Here is a 21872-nt window from a genome sequence, read left to right as displayed (position 1 = left end):
CACAGGCTCAGCTCCCTTCATTGCAAAGATGAGACCGTTGTGGTCCCTGAAGGTCACCAATTCCTTGTCCTACAGCAAGGGGATGGACAGGAAACACTCCAGGCAGGAGCACCCATGCAGGGTGGCCCAGCCAAGGGTGGCCAGGCAGCAGGAACCCAGAGCTGGCACAGGAGATCTGCAGATGTGGGTTTATTCTGGCTGGCCTAAAGCTGCCTTGGCTAAGCCGTCTTGCTCATGTCACCTCCTGGCAAATAAGAGGCACTCCATGTGCCAGATGCATTTATGCTCTGGAATTTCTCCTTCCTTTTGGGGGATTTTTAAGAACAAATTCTCAGCTTGGCTTCATGAGCCAGCTGCAGACCATGAACCTGTTCCTATTTCACCTCAGGAGCCCAGCCCTTGCTCACCAAGGCTTCAGCTATCACTCCTCTTCAAACCCAAGGTTTGCAGGTAATGCACCGTTACAAGAAGTCTCAAGTCAATAGAAATTCATACGAGCTGTTTTAACTCAGATCTGGCTCCACTGAAATTCCTTGGAAAATGAAGAAAACAAATTTCAGAAAATTAACACTCATGACATCAATATCAATCTTAGTTTTTTAGCACTTTGCCCTAGAACAAGTAACTGGGAACATAGGGAACAGGGAAAAAAAATCACATCTCTACACAGCACTTCCACAGAAATATGAGTTTTCTTTCTATTCATCTTAGCAGCACCTTCCCGCCCATTCTGTTTTTTAAATTGGTGATAAATGGAGCCACGCCTGCCCTGGAATGAGTGCTGTAAAATCAGAGAGCAGTCATTGTCCTCAAGGTTTTACAGCCTGGAGGAAAACAAACAGTGGATTAAAGAAGGAAATAAACTCAGTCACTAGCCTAAGGTCACAAAGGAGTTGTGTGGTTTGGCTCAGATTAGAGCACACATCCTCTGATGCTTTACCAACTGACTTGTCCCATCTCTCTAAACCATATTGGGTTTTACTATTTCTTGTTTTCCCTTCACGCTTAGAATCATAGAATAGTTTGGATTGGAAGTGACCTTAAATATCATCCAGTACCAACTCTCCTGCCACGTGCAGGGACATCTCCACTAGATCAGGATGCCCAAGTCGCATCCAAACTGGCCTTGAACACCTCCAGGGATGGGGCAGCTACAGCTTCCCTGGGAAGCCAGTTCCAGTGTCTCCCCACTCTCATTGTGAAGAAATTCCTCCTTATGTCTAATCTAAGTCTGCCCCTCTCCAGTTTATACCCATTGCCCCTCATCCTATCACTACAAGCCTTTGTAAACAGCCCCTTCCAGCTTTCTTGTAGCCCCTTCAGGTACTGGAAGGTTACTATAAGGTCTCTCCAGAACCTTTTCTTCTCCAGGCTGAACAACCCCAACTCTCTCAGCCTGTCCTCGTATGGGAGGTGCTCCATTCCTCAGATCATCAATCTTTGTAGCCTCCTCTGGACCCGTTCCAACAGCTCCATCTCCTCCTTATGTTGAGGATTCCAGAACTGGACAAAATACTCCAGATGAGGTGTCTCTCACAGGAGCGGAATAGAGGGTCAGTATCCACTCCCTCACCCTGCTGGCCGTGCTTCTTTTGATGCAGCTCAGGATACGGTTGGCCTTCTGGGCTGTGAATGCACATTGCCAGCTCATGTCAAGCTTCTCATCAACCAGTAATGAGTCAATCCTTTCTCTGTCCAGTCTGCTGACAAGGATACCCAGCCCCACAGCTGACAACCTGTCATTCTAGCTCAGGAAGTTATACATTCAGCTTAGAGCATGACTTTTCCTTTCTGGTCTATCAAGAGGTGAAACAGAATACTGTAATAGGAAGATTTCTAGCAGTGCTATCAACATGCAAGTCTTAAGAGCCAACTGAATTGTCATTGGGATGTGGGGGTTGCCGACAGACTAGGACATGAGAAAATACTATTCTTTCTTTGATATTCTTTTGTAATATCACAAATCTGAACTAATTTTCATGAGGAGGTGGGGGAATCCAAAGCTTGTTGCTCTCTCACTAAAAATTAAGTAACTTTCCACCCTGTTTCTCTGCCCAGGGAAGAAGAAGTTTCTGCACATCAGTGTGTGTGCGTGTATAAATGAAAGAACGTTTCAGTTTTGATGAGAACCGTGTTTTCCCAGGAAAAAAAAATCCCAATTTCAACAATCTGGATAACTCTTCATGGCAACATCTCCACTGATGGCCTTGCCCAAACCCTGTCAAGGCCAGTGGATGGAGGGTGGGCTGCTGCTGCATGGCAGGGAGAAGGGAACCTCTTCCAGCTGGACCTCAGCTACCGTCTGAGCTTGTTTCTCCTAACTGAGCAGCTCTTGGGTTGTCAATAGGCAGCAGGTCCTTTTAATCAGAGGTAGCAGCTATCAGTAATGTAAGATGACATAAATTCTTTCCAAGTGCAATAAAAAAAGTCACAGCTTTTCCAGGTAATGATAACAGGCTCCTGTGAAAGCACAGTTAAAGCAAGTTCAGAGAAGATGAACCCCGCAGCAGCTCACAACCACCCTGCTTTAGGCCTGACCCCTGTACTCTTCGGTGCAAAAGGTACACGGCAGCCCGCTGTGAATTCTGCTAAAATGTAGGACTGAAGCAACATTTTAGAGAATCAGACCCTTTCTTTGGGGTCATTTGCGATACCCTCGACTTCCCTAAAAGACTTCCCTTTTCTCTCTGGGCTCTGCTGAAACTGCTGGGCTCTGGGACACCACATGCCTCCCGCTCATCGCTCTCATTCTCCCCCTGCTTCTCACTTTCACTCCCATTGGTTTCACGTTCCCTTTGCCATGCGGAAAAGCTTTCAAGCTTATCCAGCCCAGCAGCAGGGTTTATCCTGGTTCCACCCACTGGGACTTTCCTAGCTTCCTTCTGCACAGCGAAGGGAAAAAAAAGCCAGACAGAGGCAGCACCAGGCACCCCAGGGACCTCGGGAGCTGCCGTGCTCTCTTTCTCTGAGCTAGGTTTCTATTGTAGGCGGTGCATTCCTTGGGAGGGAGGGTGTGTGTGTGTCGGTGACTTCCCACACTCGGGACAGCTCTTATTTAATGGGGGTCTCCATGCAGGACAGACACCAGAAGAGATTTTGCCCTTGCCAGTTCCCATCCAGGAACAGCAGCGGCTCACGCGCCAGGCACCGGCATGGAAGGCGTCACCCAGATAAACCTGGAGGAGACAGCTCTTGGGACCAACCAAGTTTCCAGGACGCACCTCAAGGAGGATTTGAGGAGGATACGATGCGCGGTGGTGCTGTGTCTGCTCTCCGTGTTGGTTCTGGCGTTGCTCACTGCCTACCTTCTCGCTGGAAACCTCAGAGCCCCCAGCTCCTGCGCCGGCCAGGTAAGGAACTGACAACCCATTTATGTCCTGCCACCTTGCAAGGAAGACAGTTCTGCATCCCACGTCTCCAGGGTTGTACTTGTTTGGTTCTTTCATTCTTTTTATGAGTTTCTCATGCTTAAGAGAATGCAAGAAACGTGTTACATTCTTTCTTCCTTACGCAAAGCAAATCTGCCTGGCATAAATCTTATTGCTGTTTGGTCTTTTAAAGTAATGATTTCTGTTCCCCTGATGTTAATTTCACTATGGTCACAGTCCAACACTCCTCTTTAAAACTTTTATGGATATGCTGCAGGAAATACTTAAGAAAAATTGCTTATTGATGGAAGCCCGTGTTTCTCCACTGACTTCACACAGATTTTGTTGCTGTGGCTCATATTTCTCCTTTCTTTTGGGTTAACTCTGAGATTTACCCTCCCAGTGTCCTGGTTCGGCAAACATCTGCTGACCACGTGGCTGATGTCAATGGGTCAGTATTGATCATCCATCATGGGGCAGACAGCTACAGCTCTCATATATTATTAATGCAAAATCTTGCAGAGATAGAATTTGGGATGATTATCAAGCCTGACCCTATATTTTGCATCCCATTTTTTTAATCTTCATCAAAACTTTCTCTAGATCCAGGTATCTGCTCAGCTCTTCTCCTTTGACAGACAGCTAAAATCAATTTGCGATACAAGCTTGTTGGTGTGACTGCTTCTACTGCCCTTCTATGCCATCTCACTCCTTGTACCAGACTGCAAACAAATGCCTGTTTCCACTGTGGATTATGAATTCAGCAGGACTGCCCCGTGCTAGAAGGATGCAGATATGCATATAAGTCTGAAGAATTAAAGTTTTAATTTCACCTTCAGGTCTGAAATTCCCCAACTAATGAGCCTGTTTGTTACATGCTCACTTAGAAACTGCAAAAGAAAGAAATGTTAGTAAGTTGCCTTGAAGGCAGATTGTTAACCTTGCATACATTTAGCCTACAGATGTTTGAAGTATGACAGCTGTACCCCTCTCTGTGTGCATGCGCACTCTTGGCTGCGCAGAGACATGCTCGTCCTGATTTAACTTCAAGCCAAGGTCTCATACCCAAGTGATGCTGGCCTTCTGGGTGCAGCATCTTGTGTTAGGCAGCTATACCTTCGTACATAGCTGAAAGGAGTTGTAACAGCCCTGTGCGGTATCTCAGGCAGTTAAATCTGGCAATTTCTTGCACATGCGAAAGTGCACGTTACTGTGCTGACCCTGTTAGTGCTCTTGAGGCCAGCTAGAGCAGGTGCATATGGAGTGAAGAGGCTCTTTGGACAGTCTCGGCTGCATTGTTCTTTGTTGGCATCCTGAGGGGTTGTACAGAGTGCAGTTCTCAAAACAATCTTAGAGTGAAATAATAATAAAACATTACCTTGTTTGATCAGACTAATGTCTTCCTGGCTCTTGATCCTGTTGGCAGTGTTAGCAGAGAAAAGTATTTTCATGAGTAGGCTTGGATTCTTAAGAGGAAAAGCAAAATGTAAGCCATTAGATTTGCTCTAGCACAGGCTACACTAGTGTGTGTTTCTGTGCATATGCACTGATCTATTAGCGCGTAGTATTCCCACAGTGATGTAATGAGGTGAACAGTTGACTTACAGCCTCTGTGAGTCCCAGTGAGGAAGAGAGAAATCATTGGGCTGGCCGGCTGCCTGCTGCCTCCGTGCCAAGCCGGGTGGGTGGAGCGCCCAGCTACGGTTCAGCTGGATCCTGCATTTTTTGAATACTTCATTCACTCTGCTTGTGGCTGACTGTATCACCAGCGCTGTCCTGCCACAGAGCGCAAATGGGTGGATTTGTCTGCTGGTGCAGCTTTCTGCTAGTACCCCAAGGAGCCACATCGTGGGCTGAGTTCAGGTGCTCAGTTCTGGCGTTCAGCATAGCTGTAGGCTCTTTCAATCCATTGGAACATATCTGGGCATACTCTTGGCAAAACATCTTTTTGCATTTCCTTCTGCATTTGAAGTGTTAGAACTACCTTGCTAAAGGATGCCTTTCTCATGTGCCCGTATGTTCAGCCAGTTGTTGTTCAGCCTGGAGAGGAGAAGGCTCTGAGGAGACCTTATAGCAACCTTCCAGTATCTGATGGGGGCTTCAGGAAAGCTGGGAGGGACTGTTTACAAAGGCTTGTAGTGATAGGATGAAGGAGAATGGCTATAAACTGATTTAGACTGGACATAAGGAGGAATTTCTTCATGATAAGAGTGGGAGACACTGGCCCAGGTTGCCCAGGGAAGTGGTGGCTGCCCCATCCCTGGAGGTGTTCAAGGCCAGGTTGCATGGGGCTTGGGCAGCCTGATCTAGCGGGAGGTGTCCCTGCCTGTGGCAGGGAGGTTGGTACTGGATGATATTTAAGGTCTCTTCCAACCCAAACTATTCTATGATTCTATGAAATGATAGCCTGGGTCAGGACTATGTTGCAACCAGACGCGTGTGCCAGAGCTCTCTGTGGCCCTAGTTTTGGGGTGCGGATGCCCTGGGCATACTGGGAGCAAGTGGGCAGACCTAAGTTTGCTCCAACTAGCTATTCACTTGCTGACCCTTTGGTCAGCAAGCGCATGGGAGGAGTCCTTTTGTTTACCCAGGACCAGAGCTCAGTTCACACATGCCAGATTATCAACTTCTCACACTCTGGGGACAGCCCTGGGAGGAGGAAGGGGCTTGTCAGCTGAGCAGGTGAGAAGCAGATGTAGTAAATTCCTGAGGCTGTTCTTCCCGGAGCAAAGAGGAGGAGAAGGGCAGCTGGGGAAGGTTTATGCAACAGGGGTGTGCCTCTTTGATTTGCCTACAAGGTGAGGCAGTTTGTTAATCTCTACTCCTGTGTACACGTGGTGTCACATTCTGCCTCTGAAGGGACACTAACTGACCTCTTCCTCTGGAAATGTTCCTTTCAGGAAAAAGCAGGGCAAGTTATGTCATTGGAGTGACATGCATAAACCACTGGTTCTCCTTCCTTCATGGTATAATGTGTCTTGTGTGAATAATTCAAGTCTGATGACGATTTCCCTGGACACCTTCCAGGCTCACTACTCTGCTTCCCTTTTGGAATTAGAAATCACTTTCTTTTGTGCTTCAAGGCAGAGTAAGGTGAGGAATTAGGGTTGTTTAAGCAATAACACATGGCTTGTATTATTAGCAGGACATCTATAAAGGGCTCTAGTGGAGCCCTTCCAGAGGAAAGCCAAGACTGCTGCACATCCTTCCCCAAAAGGGAGCCAAGTTTCAGTCTGAGTGTGCAAATCTACCAAGGGAACAGCACAGCAGTCAGAAGAGAATGTCTGGCTACCATAGCAAGCCACTCAGCTAGTCCAGTACAGCAGAGGATCAAGTCCTGTAGCCTGGAGATGTTGGTTCTTGGGCTTATTTTCATGGCATCCTTGGCATGGCTGGGCCATAAGCAGCATAAAGAGAGATTCCAAAACCTATCCAACGGATTGCACTTGAACCTGCGTGCCCTGTCAGCCTTGTGATGGAGATGGGAGCTGCTACAGTACAGGAGGGACTTGAAAGTCCTAGCAGCTCCACCTGGATCCTGTCGCAAAGGATGAAGCCAGGAAGCTAGCAGCAAAGCTTCAATACAGACTGCTAGAACATGCAGAGCCAGAACTCTGATGGCCTGCCCAAATGGGAAGGCAAACCTGAAATTGGTTCCTGATCTGCAGAGATGGAGAAATGCCTAGGAAAATTGCACCTAGGCCCAGGTGCATGGGATTCCCCTTCCAAAAGCCAGCAGCAGTAAAATTCCTGATTGGTCATTGCTTCTTGGTGCATGCGGTTCTCGTAGGCGAAGGAGCACAGGAGCACATGCCCTGGGTGTGTGCTTACACTGCACACTATAATCCAGCCAAAATACTCCCAACTGAGGTCAGTTTTGACAGGCACAGGGCAGACCTCTACCAAAAACGGCTAGCCCAGGCCACACAGTCTCTCTGGAGCTACCAAAATTGTGGATGTATGGACTGCACAGCCCCTGCCTATAAAAGATCCTGTGCTAAAAATGGAATAGATGGAGGTGCAGGGGTTATTTTGCTTCTTAAGTCTCTATGCCTGCAGTGCTAAGCTGCTTTTCCCATGCGGTTCTCTATCCGATATCTCTGCCCCTTCCTGGAGGTGCAAGAGGCAAAGCGCATGAACAGGGGATGTTAAGCCTTTCTTTTTTGCTCTAGTGGTATGTGGTTATGAATGCAGTGGGGCTTTTGGACATTCCTGGTATGAAAACAATATAGAAGTGTTTTGCATACCACAGTCTTCAGGGTAAGTCTTCAGCAGTCCAAGACATCATTTGTCTGCAGGTCAGCTATACGGTGGGATTTTCAACATCCCTCAGTGCTGGTTACAGGTTATCCACCATAACCAAAGGGAAAACTGAAGCCAAGCTGTGAACTTTTCAGAATAACAGCTAAGCAAGAAAGGAAAAGAGAGAAAGCCACTGATTGCATAATTGATCCCTCTGCTGCCTTATACTACTCAGCTATTGATCACCACCTCATCTGCACTACGTACATCATCTGTGCCTATTCAGGACAAATATTACTAATACCTGGCCATTAGGTAGCATTGACTAGTGCTAAAATATCTACAACAGGTTTAGATTTGCATCCTTATTAAACAGCACAATTGAAAAAAATTCTCCTACCTTTACCAAGCAAGAGAATAATTTCACACCTTGCAGACCCTGCTCCTTCTGCTGCACCACACTGCCCTTTAGCATCTATTAATGCAGGTCCTGCACCTCAGTTTCCATCTGGACTTCTCTGGAAACAAACGAGGTTGCAAAAAAAGCTTCTTTCCAGTTCTTCAACAAGGAGATGATTCTGCCCCTCTATTCCTTTCTTGTGAGACCTCAGCTGGAGTATTGTGTCCAGTTCTGGAAGCCTCAATATAAGAAGGATATGGAGCTGTTGGAACAGGTCCAGAGGAGGACTATAAAGATGATCTGAGGGCTGGAGAACCTCCAATATGAAGACAGGCTGAGAGAGTTGGGCTTGTTCAGCCTAGGGATAGAGAAGTCTCGAAGGAGTACCTGAAGGGGCTACAAGAAAGCTGGGGAAGAACTGTTCACAAGGGCATGTAGTAATAGGACGAGGGACAATGGGTACAAACTGAAGAGGGGCAGATTTAGACTAGACATAAGGAGGAATTTCTTCACTATGAGAGTAGTGAGGCACTGGAACAGGTTGCTCAGGGAAGTTGTGGCTGCCCCATCCCTGGAGGGGTTCAAGGCCAGGTTGGACGAGGCTTTGGGCGGCCTGATCTAGTGGGAGGTGTCCTTGCCCATTGCAAGGGGGTTGGAAGTAGATGATCTTTAAGGTCCCTTCCAATCCAAACTATTCTATGATTCCTAGTCACAACCATTTTGTTATATTTTATAATTCTCCTTGCTATCATTCCCACCTTCCCATCACCTCCGTTTGTATCAGAACATCTGAGTTTCTATGAAGTACTTTAGCAGAAGTTAGGCTTTAAATACATAAATAGTCCCACTGAAATTATGGGATTAAATGCAGGTTTGAGATTGATTTGTAGCTCATTGCAGTACTTAGCATCATTAGAAAATATGTCACTTGATAAATACGCAGGAAGTATTATGTAAATAATGATGTAAAATACACTTGTATGCATATACTCCTGGCCAAAAGAAAGGGGCAATGTGGGAGGGAAATCCTCCACATGAATCTGGTTCTTCCCACCAGGGGAAGGACAAAGCCACCTGGCTGTGACTCTGTGTCACATCCAAAGTATGGTCATGTTTAGACATCACACCCAGCAGATGAGGCCTTGGAGAAAGTCATTGGTGTTAATGAGGGCTCACACATCTTGCTGACAGTGTAACACCATTCCTCTCTGTCAGCCACACACTGAGCTTTCACACCACCTTCTTTTCGAGATGGCATTTTCCGCAGAGCAGCAGACTCCTGTGGCTGGGCTATGGATGTGTGTGCAGGTGGGGAAGGGAAGAAAAGAAAGAATTTTCCCTGCAGTTTTGCTTCTCCATTCTTTTTTCCCAACACTCTGGAGCCACTGTTTAGAAATGATGGTTTCCTGAATGAGCACACTGATGTTTACTGTTAGTAACACTAAAATATCATAGAATCATGTATTTGGGCTTACTGGAGTACCTAGAAGTCCCCAAACGCAGTCAGACTGAGTCCTTCCACAAACATTCTCCCTTCCCCAGCCAATATGAATTATCTATTTCCTACTTCTCCTGCAATATTTGAAGTTGTGTGAGACAAACGAGGAGAGAGCTTCAGCCTCTACGTGCTAATACTATTTCAGCCTGTTTATTAAACAATGTGCATCAAATCCTTAGCTGCAAGCCGTTCAGAGGCAGTTTACTCTGTTCAATAGATTTATTGTAGCTGTCCATAGAACACACCATAACACATCAACTTACTTCTGAAAAATCTTGCATGACAGGGCTTCCTGACAGCCCTGATAGTCAACCCTGAGCTGGCTGCATAACCCAGTTTGTCTGCTTTCTGCAACCACACTGGTGGCCTAGAGGAAAACAGAAGAGATGCTCCTCACACCCCATGGAGGTCAGGTACAGTCAGCATCCCACAGCATCCTCCAGTTAGGACCCATGGTGCTTTGCAGGTTGCTGTAGGAGGACCAGCACCCAACAAGAAGCCACTGGCCGTGCCCAAGCATCATTCAGAAGGACCAACCCTTAAATAGACGCACGTCTTGTAGGTTTGTGGCAGGCAGACAGCAGCTTCTCTTTGAACTGCTCGATCTAAATATTAGAACAGCTTGTCACTGCCCAGGGCCATGCTTAGCTGCCATGCAAATACATGTTAGCACAGGGATGCATTATAAGTGCTGGTGTTCAGCTCTAAAACAAAACATAAGAGGCAAGGAAACGTGCATCATCTTGCCTTCCCTTGGAGGAAAGTCATCGAGCCAGAACTCACCCTCCACCAGCTGCAATCTCTGACCTGCTTAGCTCCTTTCCATCTTCCAATAAGGCAACCCCACATTCAAGATGGACCCAAGCAACAGACTAACAGTCTGAAATAATACAGATGCAGAAAGAAAAGGAGGTGAAATGGTAGCTGCGTAGCTTATACATCTCAGTTTGTCTGTTCACTGACCACCTGCAAAGGCTCAGACCTGCCGAGTCTTGAAATAGGGAAGAATCGCTCATGTTGCTCTGTTTGCTCTGCACAAATTGAGGGGCGGGATCATCTCGAAGCAGCAGAGGTTCTCCAGCAGTGCTGGATGGAGGCACTGGCACAAAGGAGGGTTAGTGATGGCTAATTCACACTGGCCACTCTGCAGTCCTCCCTCAGTTATGCCAAGGACTTGTCCACCCTCTGAACAAGACTGGAGTTTAACACAACCACCACCACAGGATCCCAGGTCCTGTCCCTGGCTTCCTTCCCGAGACTCAGGCAGTTCAAACAAATGGCAGAAAACTCTTGCAATGAAGCAAAACCCTGTCAGGGCTTGTCCTTTTACATAAAAGCTCTAGCTGAGGTTGATATTATTACTGTAGCATATTCTATTTTCTGGGACAGTGGAAACCAAGCCCACTGTGAACACCCCAGAGCCCTGAGCTAACTGCTTGCAAACCTCTCCTACAGGTCACAGAAGAGAGGACCTCTCGCTTTCTGAAGCAACGGGCAGTGGCTTCTGGTAGGTTTGCCAATCTTTTCCCCCATCCCAAACCCCTTTGTTTATGGAGTAATTGCAATCGCTTCTGCAGTGCCCTGCTGCCAGACACTTCCCTGCCTGCCCTCTGCTCTGATACCCAAATCCACCCTGAAACAAAAAGCTGGGGCAGAAGCAAACCTGGGTGACAAGATGCAGGGAGCCAACCGGGGCTGTAGTATTAGCGTGAGCATTTCCAGCTCCAGAGCTGTGCAAGTTTGCTCTTTCTAGTGCATGCACAGACCTCCCCAGCAGCTCTCTGAGATCAGTATAAATCCCTGAACATGCAAAAATGTGGATTTGGGAGCCCACACACATCACACCTCCAATGACTCTGTAGCACTTTAGGACACTGTCACGACGTGCCTTGTCTGACAAGCTTGGGCATATGCAAACAGATTTTATTACCTCAACAGTGTCAATAAACAATCACAGCAAATAACTCCTGACTCAAACACATGCCAAAATGGAAAGGGGTTGCACACAATTCCTCACTGGCATCTATCACCACTCACATCTCGTTGCCTTGAACAGCAGTAAGCATCCTTACACACTTCTTTTCCTTCTTTTCCCCCAGGTACATATATGCTTTCCAGTGCAGAAAAGCCAAGAGCACACCTGACAGGTAATGCTTGTTCAAAAATGAAGTGTTTCCCATGGGTATGACAGCAGATAGAGCAGTGCAACAATCTCGGTTTATGTGGGGCTGATAGGATCGAGTGTGGCAGGAAACATGGGGAAAATAATCATCAGATTTGCCTTGTTGACCATGACAGATTTACTGCAGCTCGTGTTTGCAGAAACCCTACAAATTCAGCAATGTGCCACAAAATGTAACCACAAAGCTGCCAAGAAAGAGGAATTCTACAGGAAGGGACTAAACCAAAAGGGATTTGGGGAAAGGAGAAGTAATTTCACATGTAAGGGTTGCCAAAAATTTATAGTGGATAGGAAAGTTGAAAGAACTGTAGCAATGAATGCCTTACTAAAAGCAGATTTTATTTACTTCAAGAGTTAGCATAATAGCTATATTTTCAGGAAGTATATATATTCATGAAATAAGTAAATGACCAGTATGAAGTTTGGTTGCTGCTAGAAATACGGCTTTGTATTCAAAGGCCTGAAAATGCATTTTTCCTCCTGACTGGTATTGAAAGCATGGGAAAAATTAATTAACTTAAAAATAGAGAGCATCAATAAGTGAGCTTTACCCTAACATAGAGGTCATTGCTGTAGAACTCAGAGTTGCCTAATTCTAGAAGTTATGAAATCATGTACTTCATTTGAGATGCTTTTTAGCTCCAAAAAACATTGAAGAATTGAGTGTCATTGACATTTTAAATGTGTCATTGTACACAGAAAGGAGTATTTCCCATGCAACTTCTCTTCAATTTTCCTCTCACGTTCCCAAGATGGAAAAGAGCCCAGGACATTCTCTGAAAATACTCTAATCCTTCCCATCTCAAACAAGATTTAGTCTGCTACCAACCAAATGCTGAGAGGGTTTGTTTACTCCAAGTTCTTGCAAATCTTAGAGCAATTCAAATACTGCTTTAGTTTTTACCAGGACTCAGACCATGCCCTAGAAACCCAAGAGGTAGAGAAGGATGAAGGCAGATGATGAGTACTTTTGTTTTCTTTTATACCTCTCTCTCTGCATCAGGCAAAACTCCATTGGCTTTAAGCCTCATTGTCCTTATAATGTATCTATAATTTAGCTAGGTTTGCTATCACAATCCCTACGTATTGTTAACCCTCACAGAAATTCTCCTCATGTACTTTGCCTCCTGGGGAAAGATCAGAAAGATTTGGTACTGACAGGCAGGCAGAAAAAAAAGCCCTTGTTGTGTTGTTCTAGTCAGAGAACATGCAAGAAATTGCACTCCTAACACCTTCTTAGCTCCTTATAGATTATTTATTGCTAGAAAAGAGAGAGAAACGGATGCTGCTGGGAGCTGAGCATGTTAGTTTTTCTGAATCTCATTTCAGCCAGTATAAACCTAATAGTTACTGCCATAAGAATTACAAAGCTTTCCCTTCTCTGCATTCTGTTTGACTCCCTGCCCATGCACACATACCCCTTCCCCAAATACTGAATCAAAATCAACTTCAAACGCTAGCTCAAGCTCATTAGAAAGGTCTCATTTCCTGGAAATCAGTCGCCTCAGAAATTCTTAGCATTTAACATTAACTTTCCAGGTTCATTCTAATACCTAGCAGGATCTTAATAGTTCATATCCTCTTCCTTTTCAGTGTCTCAGCTGCTGTGATACCACAAACATTTTATGTGACAGTCAGTAAAGAGCAGAGAAAACTCTTTTTCTTCTCTGCAGAAAAATGAGTAAGTGCTAGGGTTTATTCTCCTTGCTGTTGTGTAAGAAAGATTAAGATGATGGAGGAGGGGTGAAGGGAATAGAGCAGCAGGTCCCTGATTCCTCCCCTTCAGCCTGAGGATCATCCTCAGCTTGGATCAGGTTAACCGTGGGGTATGGATTAGAGCTCTGCTTGTAACCGGCTGACCACAAGACTGGGAAAAACCTTGGAGGAAAGCTGAGGCTAACACCAAGCTTAGTGTTTTGTTCCAGCAAAGCATATTGAAAAAAACCTAGAGATAAAAATGGTGTTGAATACAACGTGTTGCTTGAATTTGGGTCTCTTGAAGCACAATAGTGTCTTCTGAGTTTTTGGTAAAATCAGTTGACCTTGGACACCAAAGGCAACTCTACTGAAAAAGATGTCATTGACAACACTGAGGAAGAAAAGCTTGGCTTTCTGAGGAAGAAATCTTTAAGGTCTCTTCCAATGCAAACTATTCTATGATTCCATCCTTCAGAGGCAACTTGGCAGGAAGAGGAGTTCAAGTGTCTCTGTGCTTGGTGAAGGTTCATGCTGATCATTGTGAAACTTTCGTACGCGCAGTAGTATCTGTCTAAGAAACATAATTTCACTACTGAAGAAAAGGATGCTTTAGTGTTACTTATTACTGCCCCAAACTATTAGGTTCAGGCATGGTACCCATGTGTACAACTGCCCCAGCACTGGTTTCACTCAAGGACAAGAATTTTACTCTAAATAAGTAAGATCACACCCTAGACCTACAGTTGGCTTTACTCTTCATGGCTCCACAGTGCCATGAGACTCAGCTAGACCTGGCCTAAAACCAGGACACCCAATCATAGCACTTTCCTTCAGGCAAGCTGCACTGGCCGAGATCTTCCACGAGCTTCCTTGGAAGCTTCACTCCCAGTTGCTCAGATCTAGACAACCTATGGATACCCTCCAAAACTATCACTGGACAGTTGGCCTGCAGCCAATTCACCTCTATTTTCAAGCTGTGAAATACGAACATTTCTGTCCTAGTGTTTTGATTGCCCCATTTAAATTGTTTGCCCTTTGGGGTGGAGATCTTGCTTTACATTCAGCAGCATTTACCTGGCCATAGGAAACCAACTTGTCATTTCTTCTTCCTCTCACAGTGAAGAGACAAGATCTCATCAACACCGTGGGAAACCATCTGCCCATTCTGCAGTGGGAAGACAAGCGAGGCTTGGCCTTCACCAAGAACAACCTGAGTTATTCCAGCAGCGCACTGGTGATACCTGTGTCTGGAGACTACTATGTCTACGCTCAGGTCACTTTCCGAGGGACCACTGAAAGTAAAACAAATTCTGTCACTGAGATCATCACCAAAGTCACTGACAGTTACCCTGAGCCCACCCAGCTGCTGACTGGCATAAAGACCCTCAATGAGAAGGGAAACAACTGGTTCCAGCCCATTTATCTGGGTGCTGTGGTCTCTTTAGAAGTTGGAGACAAGCTAATGGTCAACGTTAGTGACATCAGGCTGGTGGATTACACTACGGAGCATAAAACCTTCTTTGGTGCGTTTTTACTGTAGATCCCTGGCAGCAGCTGGTGGGGGAGTCCCTTCAGGGTCCTGATGTGATCTCACTGGATCTTGGCTTTGTGGGTGTGCACCAGGGTGCGATCTCTGTGCTATTCTCCTCCTTCTGTACTGTCACTGCCCTGCAGTTCCCTACAGCCTGAAACTAAGGGGTAGGGAAAGCTAAAACCACAGGCTGAATCAAAACAAACAAACGAACAAACAAAAAACCTAAGGGAAAAAAACCAAAAAGATGAAATTCAAATTGGAGGGAAAAATATTTTTGGAAGCAAAAACTGAGGGCTCTTCTAAACCTTATAAGCTAGGGAGGAACAGTTTATAGCTGTGGGTGGGAATATTGAACATTGCAGCTATGCTACATCACTAATTCTACCTCCAGTACATAATTTTCTCAACTCAAAAAGGTGTTTTAAACTTCTTCCAGCACTTGCAGTTTAGTTTTGCATGACCCTGCTTCAGATTCTTGGTTCTAAAAAGTAATAACTTTTCTTCATTTCCTTACAAATAGATTTGCTCAGTACTTTGCACTAACATCAAGATCAGATTAATCATTAACTGCTTAATTAAGCCCTTCCAACTTCCCTGTAAAGTACATTAAAATTATATCTTGTGTTTTGCAGAAGCTACTTGAATTTTTTTCCCCAAGGAATTGTTTACAGTTCTCTGAGTCACTGTGCAACCTTGAAAATTCATAAACAATTTCTAGGGAATGCAGACAAACACTTTCTGTTTCAACATGAAAGTGGGATCTACCAGCCAGGCCCTAGCATTAGGAAATCAGAAAAGACAAGGCAGTGAGAGAGATACAGCAAAATTTTCCACCCTTTTTAAACCAACCACTGAAATTTTGAGAGAAAACCTCTGCAATATTTTGTTTTCTATTATGTTTAATGCAAATCAAGTGCAACTAAAGAAATCTTGGTGCTTTATAGGGAAAGGTTCTCCACCCAGAGGGTGGTAGAACACTGGAACAGCTCCCCTGAGAAGCAGTCATGGCTCCAAGCCTGACAATTCCTGAAGCATTTGGCCAATGACCTCAGACACATGGTGTGAATGTTGGGGTGCCCTGTGTAGGGACAGGAATTGGACTAGATGATCTTTGTGGGTCCCTTCCACCTCAGGACATTCTGTGTTTCTATGATTCTTCAAATACATCACTAACAATGATATGTTCTTGTAGATTCGGACTTTACACTCTTAACTGCCAGGAGGTCTCACACCTCAGCACCTACCACCCAGCCATTCTCAACAATCAGGCTTCGTTCTTTGCAACTTCTTTCTCTTTCCTGCCTTGCCTCCAGTTTCTGCGTCTTGGCCAGAAGTCACAGCAAGACTCAATTGCCTGAAGCACAGTAAGTGTCAAGGGCTGTTGCACTGAGGATGAAGGATTGTAGCTGAAGAGCTCAAGTAGGCAAAGAATTTCTCTGGTGGAGACAGCCCAGCTACAAAAGACCACGATTGATATTCCAGCCCATCCAACTGTGAGACTAAGTTGCTTTGTCCACAGTGAGCCTCTTCCTAGCAGGAGACAATTTATTGCTATGTAAAGATCTACTTGATTTGACATGGTAAAGTCAGTAGCACAGCTGAAGGATAGAGCACAGAGAAAGGCCAAGGCAGATTGGGCATGAAGGGAGGAGTAGAGCAGAGCAGGAGGTGCGAGATCCAGGCAACACCAGGATCTCTGTCTCTTCAGCATGCCCTTAAATGTAGCAAGTCTTCTATGTCTTCTGTCTCAGAAAAGAAGGTTTTTTGGCCACCCTTCCCCATTCTGCAGTGCCTGGGTCCCATAGTTTCAGTCCATCCCTATTTTATCTGCACTGAAACAACATTAAACACAGAGCAAAAGATAGGAGATTGCCATCGTGCCCCACTTTCTTTCCTCAGTGGATGTCTGTCTTGCTTCCAGGTTCTCTTGAGTCTGGTCATTGGGCATTGATCCACTATACAACACTATACTTTTAGGAGACCTTGCCAATGTCCCTACATCAAAACCTCACTACCTTTTGGCTTCCCACCTTTTCTTTGACTTATCCTTCCTTTTTCCCATATCCACATCTCATCTGTCCTCTTGATACCTTTCTCTCACTGACACCTTCCTGCCTTCTTGGCCCTGTCCATTAGGTGTAAGGACACGTATTTATCCAAGTCTGATTCTCTACATGCAGCTTCTCTCTTCAATTGCCCCAGTGCACAGAGAAAACAGGCATCTGACAATAGGTTAGAAGGGCAGAAAGCAAAGGTAATGATCCTACTAGGAAGTGCAAACACTTTGGGCCAAAACATCCTCTTATGTCTCTATCAGCTAGATTTGCTTCCATCTTTGAGTCCTTACTCCTGTGTTTCCTTCACCTTTTCTTTTAAGCTGAAACTGGCTGAGGTGGGAAGATTTGTTCCCCATGCATCCATCCCTTCAGTACCTTGCATGCAACCTGGCCTCATTACTCCTCAGAAAAGGTGTCTGATCGTTCAGCTCCTTGGCAGGGCTGTTCTTACTGCTCAGAAACCCACCATGCCATGGTAAAATCTGATGAAATCTCACTCTTTTGGCAGTTCAAGACAAAGTTATTCTCTACGGAAACTCTAGGACTTTCCATATCTCAGATTTCCTAAGGTGTTGTCTCAACATCCCACACATCAAGTCCTTATGAGCTTCTGGTCCCTTTGTTGTGTGCCCAAAACAGGATATGAAATCATGAAAATATAAAATTTACAGCTGTTGCAGAGCACCATGTAAAGCACTTTAGGTGATTAGTACACAAAACAAGGTGGGAAATCTCGTAAAGGGAAGACTTAAAAGTGACCTGTCCAGGACAGGTGATTCCCAGCAACCAGGTAGGAAAGCTTCTGTGAAGTGTTATGTAGAATGAATTTAGTTGATCCTTGGAGAAAATTGGGGTGCAAATTCTAGCTGTTCCGAGACAGTTACGGAAATCCAGAAAGCTCTTTATTTCTGCAAATGCAATAATGTGGCATTTGCCTGAGGCCATAACGCGATCCTGATAGGAGGCTTCCATAAAAACTGGATCTAAATCCATCATCATTTAATGCCTGATGGTAAATTTGAAGTCTGGGGGAAAGGAGTGGTGGATGCAGTATTTGGCATACAAGAAAATAGCCTTCTATGGGATATTTACACCTATATACATAGACATATATTTGTCTATATTCCATAGAAGTTCTAGGAAACTCATTGGCAATAATGAGTCTTTCCAGCCAGAAGGCACATAATTTGTGTCCATCATATACCAATGCTAAATTTCACCAGCAAAAATTTGATGGAGCCTGCCACAGCTCCATCACAGATGTGACTCTCTCAATCCACTATCAGTGGCACAAAACTATTTATTTTAGTCCAGTTAGAGCAAGCTGTTGCACCTCATTACACACATTTAGCGCACTTGCACATTTTGTATGACATAAGGTAATATATCTGACATTACTTGTTTTAAAGTGGTGTAGGCATATTAATCCACACATCTACCCTAGTGGAAATTCTTTCTTTCTCCCTTTTTCTCCCCTTGTCCGTGCTAATAATACTTCTGTGACAGTGACCAGCAAATATAATAAGTATGCAGGGGCTGGATCTGACCCTGTTATGTATCAGATATTCATCCACAGAAGTCAACAGCGTGAAGTCAGAGCAAAGCCACTTAAGTGATGCAGAGGTCAAACTTAATCTCAAGTAGACCAAACCCAAGTTGTGGAGTCTCAGATTTTTCCAAAGCTAAATAAGTACAGAAGTGTTCTCAGAACTTTGCATTTCTTGAATTAGAAGTTTTCTCTAATGAGAATTGTCTCTGAAGAGGTGAAGATGGATACGCATCAGCATTTTCAATTGAATGAGAAGATGACTAAATCTGGCAATGTGAACAGATCATCTTTCAGCCTGTGGTCAAACTGAAAATGTGTTTTGTCTTAGATGGATGTGAAACTAAAACAGTTATTAAAAAAAACAAGCTGGAAAAAAAAGGGTGAAATAGGAACCCTGTGCCAAATAAGTTTAAAAGATATGATTTGAGGCTTTGACGCTTAAATTCCTTAGGAAAAAAAAAATTAAGTGCTTTTCAGAAGAAAACCATTGAAAGAAAGAGTAACAGACTTTTTTTTTTAATATGAAGTCTGAACAAAGTATTTCAGTTCTTGGGAATTCTCTTCTTCCCTAGTATCTTTGATCCCCAAAAACTAACACTAAGTATAACCCAAATCCACAAAAGGGTTCACTTACCTCTTCCTTTCCCTTAAAAATTAAGTATTGGTAAATAAGCATTAACTTTCTCTCCCTGTACATGCAGAAGTAAATTGAAATCAAACTGTAAAGATTACAGCTCTGATCTTACCAACATAAACTTGTGCTGTACTTAGTCCTGAGCATGCGGCTAACTGGATATCATTGTAAAAACATGTTCAGTTTTCCTGTTTGGCTTATGTGAGGAGTAAAAATCAATATTGCTCAAGCTTAAAATGGATTAAGAAGTTTTTTTCGATTACACCATTATAGGAATCTCCAAATCAAAGAGTGCTTATGTGGCCCATGTCCAGCACAAGTATGTTGGTAGGATTAGGGTCTAGAGGTGTAAAACTGAAGGTCACTTTCCTTAGCAAAACCTAACCTGAATGACAACAAGGACGGTGTTGAGACAATTTGTAATGCAAGAGTTCACTGGATATTGAGATGAGCAGGCTCTACCAGGCCAATTTGAATGGCAGCACAGACAAAATGGAATGAATTAAGGTATCCACTTGCCATTTTTGACGTGGATATCTCAAAATTTTGAGGGAATCTCATTTTTCACCTCTGCATGGTATAAACCGACCACACTGTGTTTTGTTGTTTGCTTTCCTTGAGTGGCCCATCATTTCAGATGAGAAATGGGGAGAAAATTCATTCTTTAGAAGAATCAGAAAATGTCAAGAACTTTTGCCCAGATCTGGGTGTCAGACACCAGTATAGCATTTTGCTATTGTAATGTATTTTCATATAAGTGATTGTATATTGTCTTGTGCTTCAGTACTGATACGCGCCTTTACCAGCAGAACTGACTTAGCTCCTTGTTTCCAAGTTTCGTGAAAATAAAAATGCAAGTTAACTAATGTGACAGCTTCTGATCCCGATGCCCTTCCAAAAACACTAACCAAATAGCACGCTTAATGAACATCTGATACAGCCAAAGGATGCTCATACATAAGGAACCTAGCTGGCTGTGTGTTAATGTGTGAATAATTGTTGTTTATGCACAATCATTAGGCTTTCCTCTGAGACATAGAGACTCGCATTTGAATAGGTTGCCCAGGGCAGTGGTGGCTGCCCCATCCCTGGAGGTGTTCAAGGCCAGGTTGGAAGGGCCTTGGGCAGCCTGATCCAGTGGGAGGTGTCCCTACCCATGTCAGGAGGGGTGGAACTGGATGATCTTTAAGGTCCTTTCCAACCCAAACTATTCTCTGATTCTATGATATCAAAAGGCAAAATGTAGAGGTTGAGCAGATCTCCTTTTTCAACCTCTTTTCTACGTGGGGAACAGCTGGTTCCCTCTTTTTGTTATTTCTTAAGACTTTATTTTTCAAAATGAACTATGGAAAAGCAGTGCTTTATAAAAAATGTCATCGTAGCTGTACTTCCAGCCCACTGAGTCGGGGAACAATGAATCGAGTGTTTCCAAACACTGTGCTGGCTGCCAGGCAAAACCCACATAGGGAATTTTGGCCAGTTTAGGGTCAAAGTCTTGTTTGGAGACAAAAGAGCTCTAGGCACCGTTAGCCCTACTCTATGTAGGAAGCTCAATTGAGCTTAGCTGTCCTTACACCTTCAGTATAATAGCAGCATCCACCAAATATGTATTTCTTATCTGGTGTGGTGTTATCTTCAATTCCACTGCTGCCAAGAAAACAAATTTCTTTCCTCTAGCAGAATTGAGAAATGTTCCCCCATTGGGCATATTATTTTGTGTTTCTACAATTTTTCTTGCTTTCCTGGCTTGAACTCAGAGTATCATATTTAAATTGCTTCAGAAGAGGTTTCTGGATAAGGGCTCTGTGCTCTGGATCAAGGAAGGTCCTCTGATGGAGGACATATGTTTTCACTGGTTCCCATCTATTTACAAATACCCCACATGCCTCCTTAGGATGTGGGTTACAGCCTCTGTAGATCAGCCAAGAGCTAATCAGATTGTAGGAATCAGATCCCAGGAATCAGATCCCTTATGTATAATACAGAAAAGATTTATATCTTTTTAAACCTAAGAACTACCTCAAGTTTAAAAGAATAGCAAAAGCAAATTATATTATTACTATTTCCCTTTTTAACTTGAACTAAGTTTATTGTTTTATTGCCATTTTACTCTGTGCTCTGAACATATTGGCTAACAGCTTGAATTAGCACATGCAGTCCCTCTACCCTAGCATTGTGCTTCATTTTGCCTACCTTTAATCATACAAAGTGTCTATTCTTAATAAATATCTAGACACCCTCTTTAGCAAGGCGGAGGAATAGATGCACAGTTATGAAAGGCTGTGCATTCTAGAGAAGGTGGCAATAATAGAGGTGCTTTTCTCCCAGGGCTGCAGAGGGATATAGATAGATATATATAGTATTTTTGTAACTAAATGCAAGTAAGATGATAATAGCACTACGCACACCTTCTCAGGGGTCTGAGAAAGTATAATATGTGGGCGTGTATCATGAGAGAAGGGAGAACATCACTTTCATGTGATGAAGTTGTTACTCATGAAATTCCTTCTGCACAGTAGGACAGTCACTGTGAGACATTGACACTCCCAGCTCTCATCCGTTGGCCAAGATTCCCAACCACAGCTGGATCTGCTACTTGCCAGCTTCACTCCTGCATGAAGACCCCTTTCCCAAGCTGGGGACAAGCTTAATGTCACAGTCAATGCATTCAGCTCTTGGGAAGCACTTTAAGTCCACTCTGATAAGGTAC

The 21872-nt window shown here is 44.3% G+C and overlaps 1 protein-coding gene and 1 long non-coding RNA gene across 2 annotated transcripts in view; one reads left to right on the top strand and one right to left on the bottom strand.

Annotated features, from left to right (window-relative positions):
* LOC138729164 (uncharacterized) overlaps positions 1-21872 on the bottom strand; it is a 113893-nt gene that overhangs the window by 62059 nt on the left and 29962 nt on the right. The window lies entirely within an intron of this gene.
* Positions 2725-20043, top strand: TNFSF15 (TNF superfamily member 15). The gene is made up of 4 exons (XM_069873136.1): positions 2725-3350; positions 10964-11015; positions 11608-11655; positions 14507-20043. Exons 1-4 carry the CDS (start codon positions 3153-3155, stop codon positions 14926-14928), a joined length of 720 nt encoding a protein of 239 aa, XP_069729237.1. The 5' UTR covers positions 2725-3152; the 3' UTR covers positions 14929-20043.

The sequence above is a fragment of the Phaenicophaeus curvirostris genome, chromosome 20 (assembly GCF_032191515.1).
Source record: "Phaenicophaeus curvirostris isolate KB17595 chromosome 20, BPBGC_Pcur_1.0, whole genome shotgun sequence".
Taxonomy (NCBI): domain Eukaryota; kingdom Metazoa; phylum Chordata; class Aves; order Cuculiformes; family Cuculidae; genus Phaenicophaeus; species Phaenicophaeus curvirostris.
This window is presented reverse-complemented; position numbering and strand designations above follow the sequence as displayed.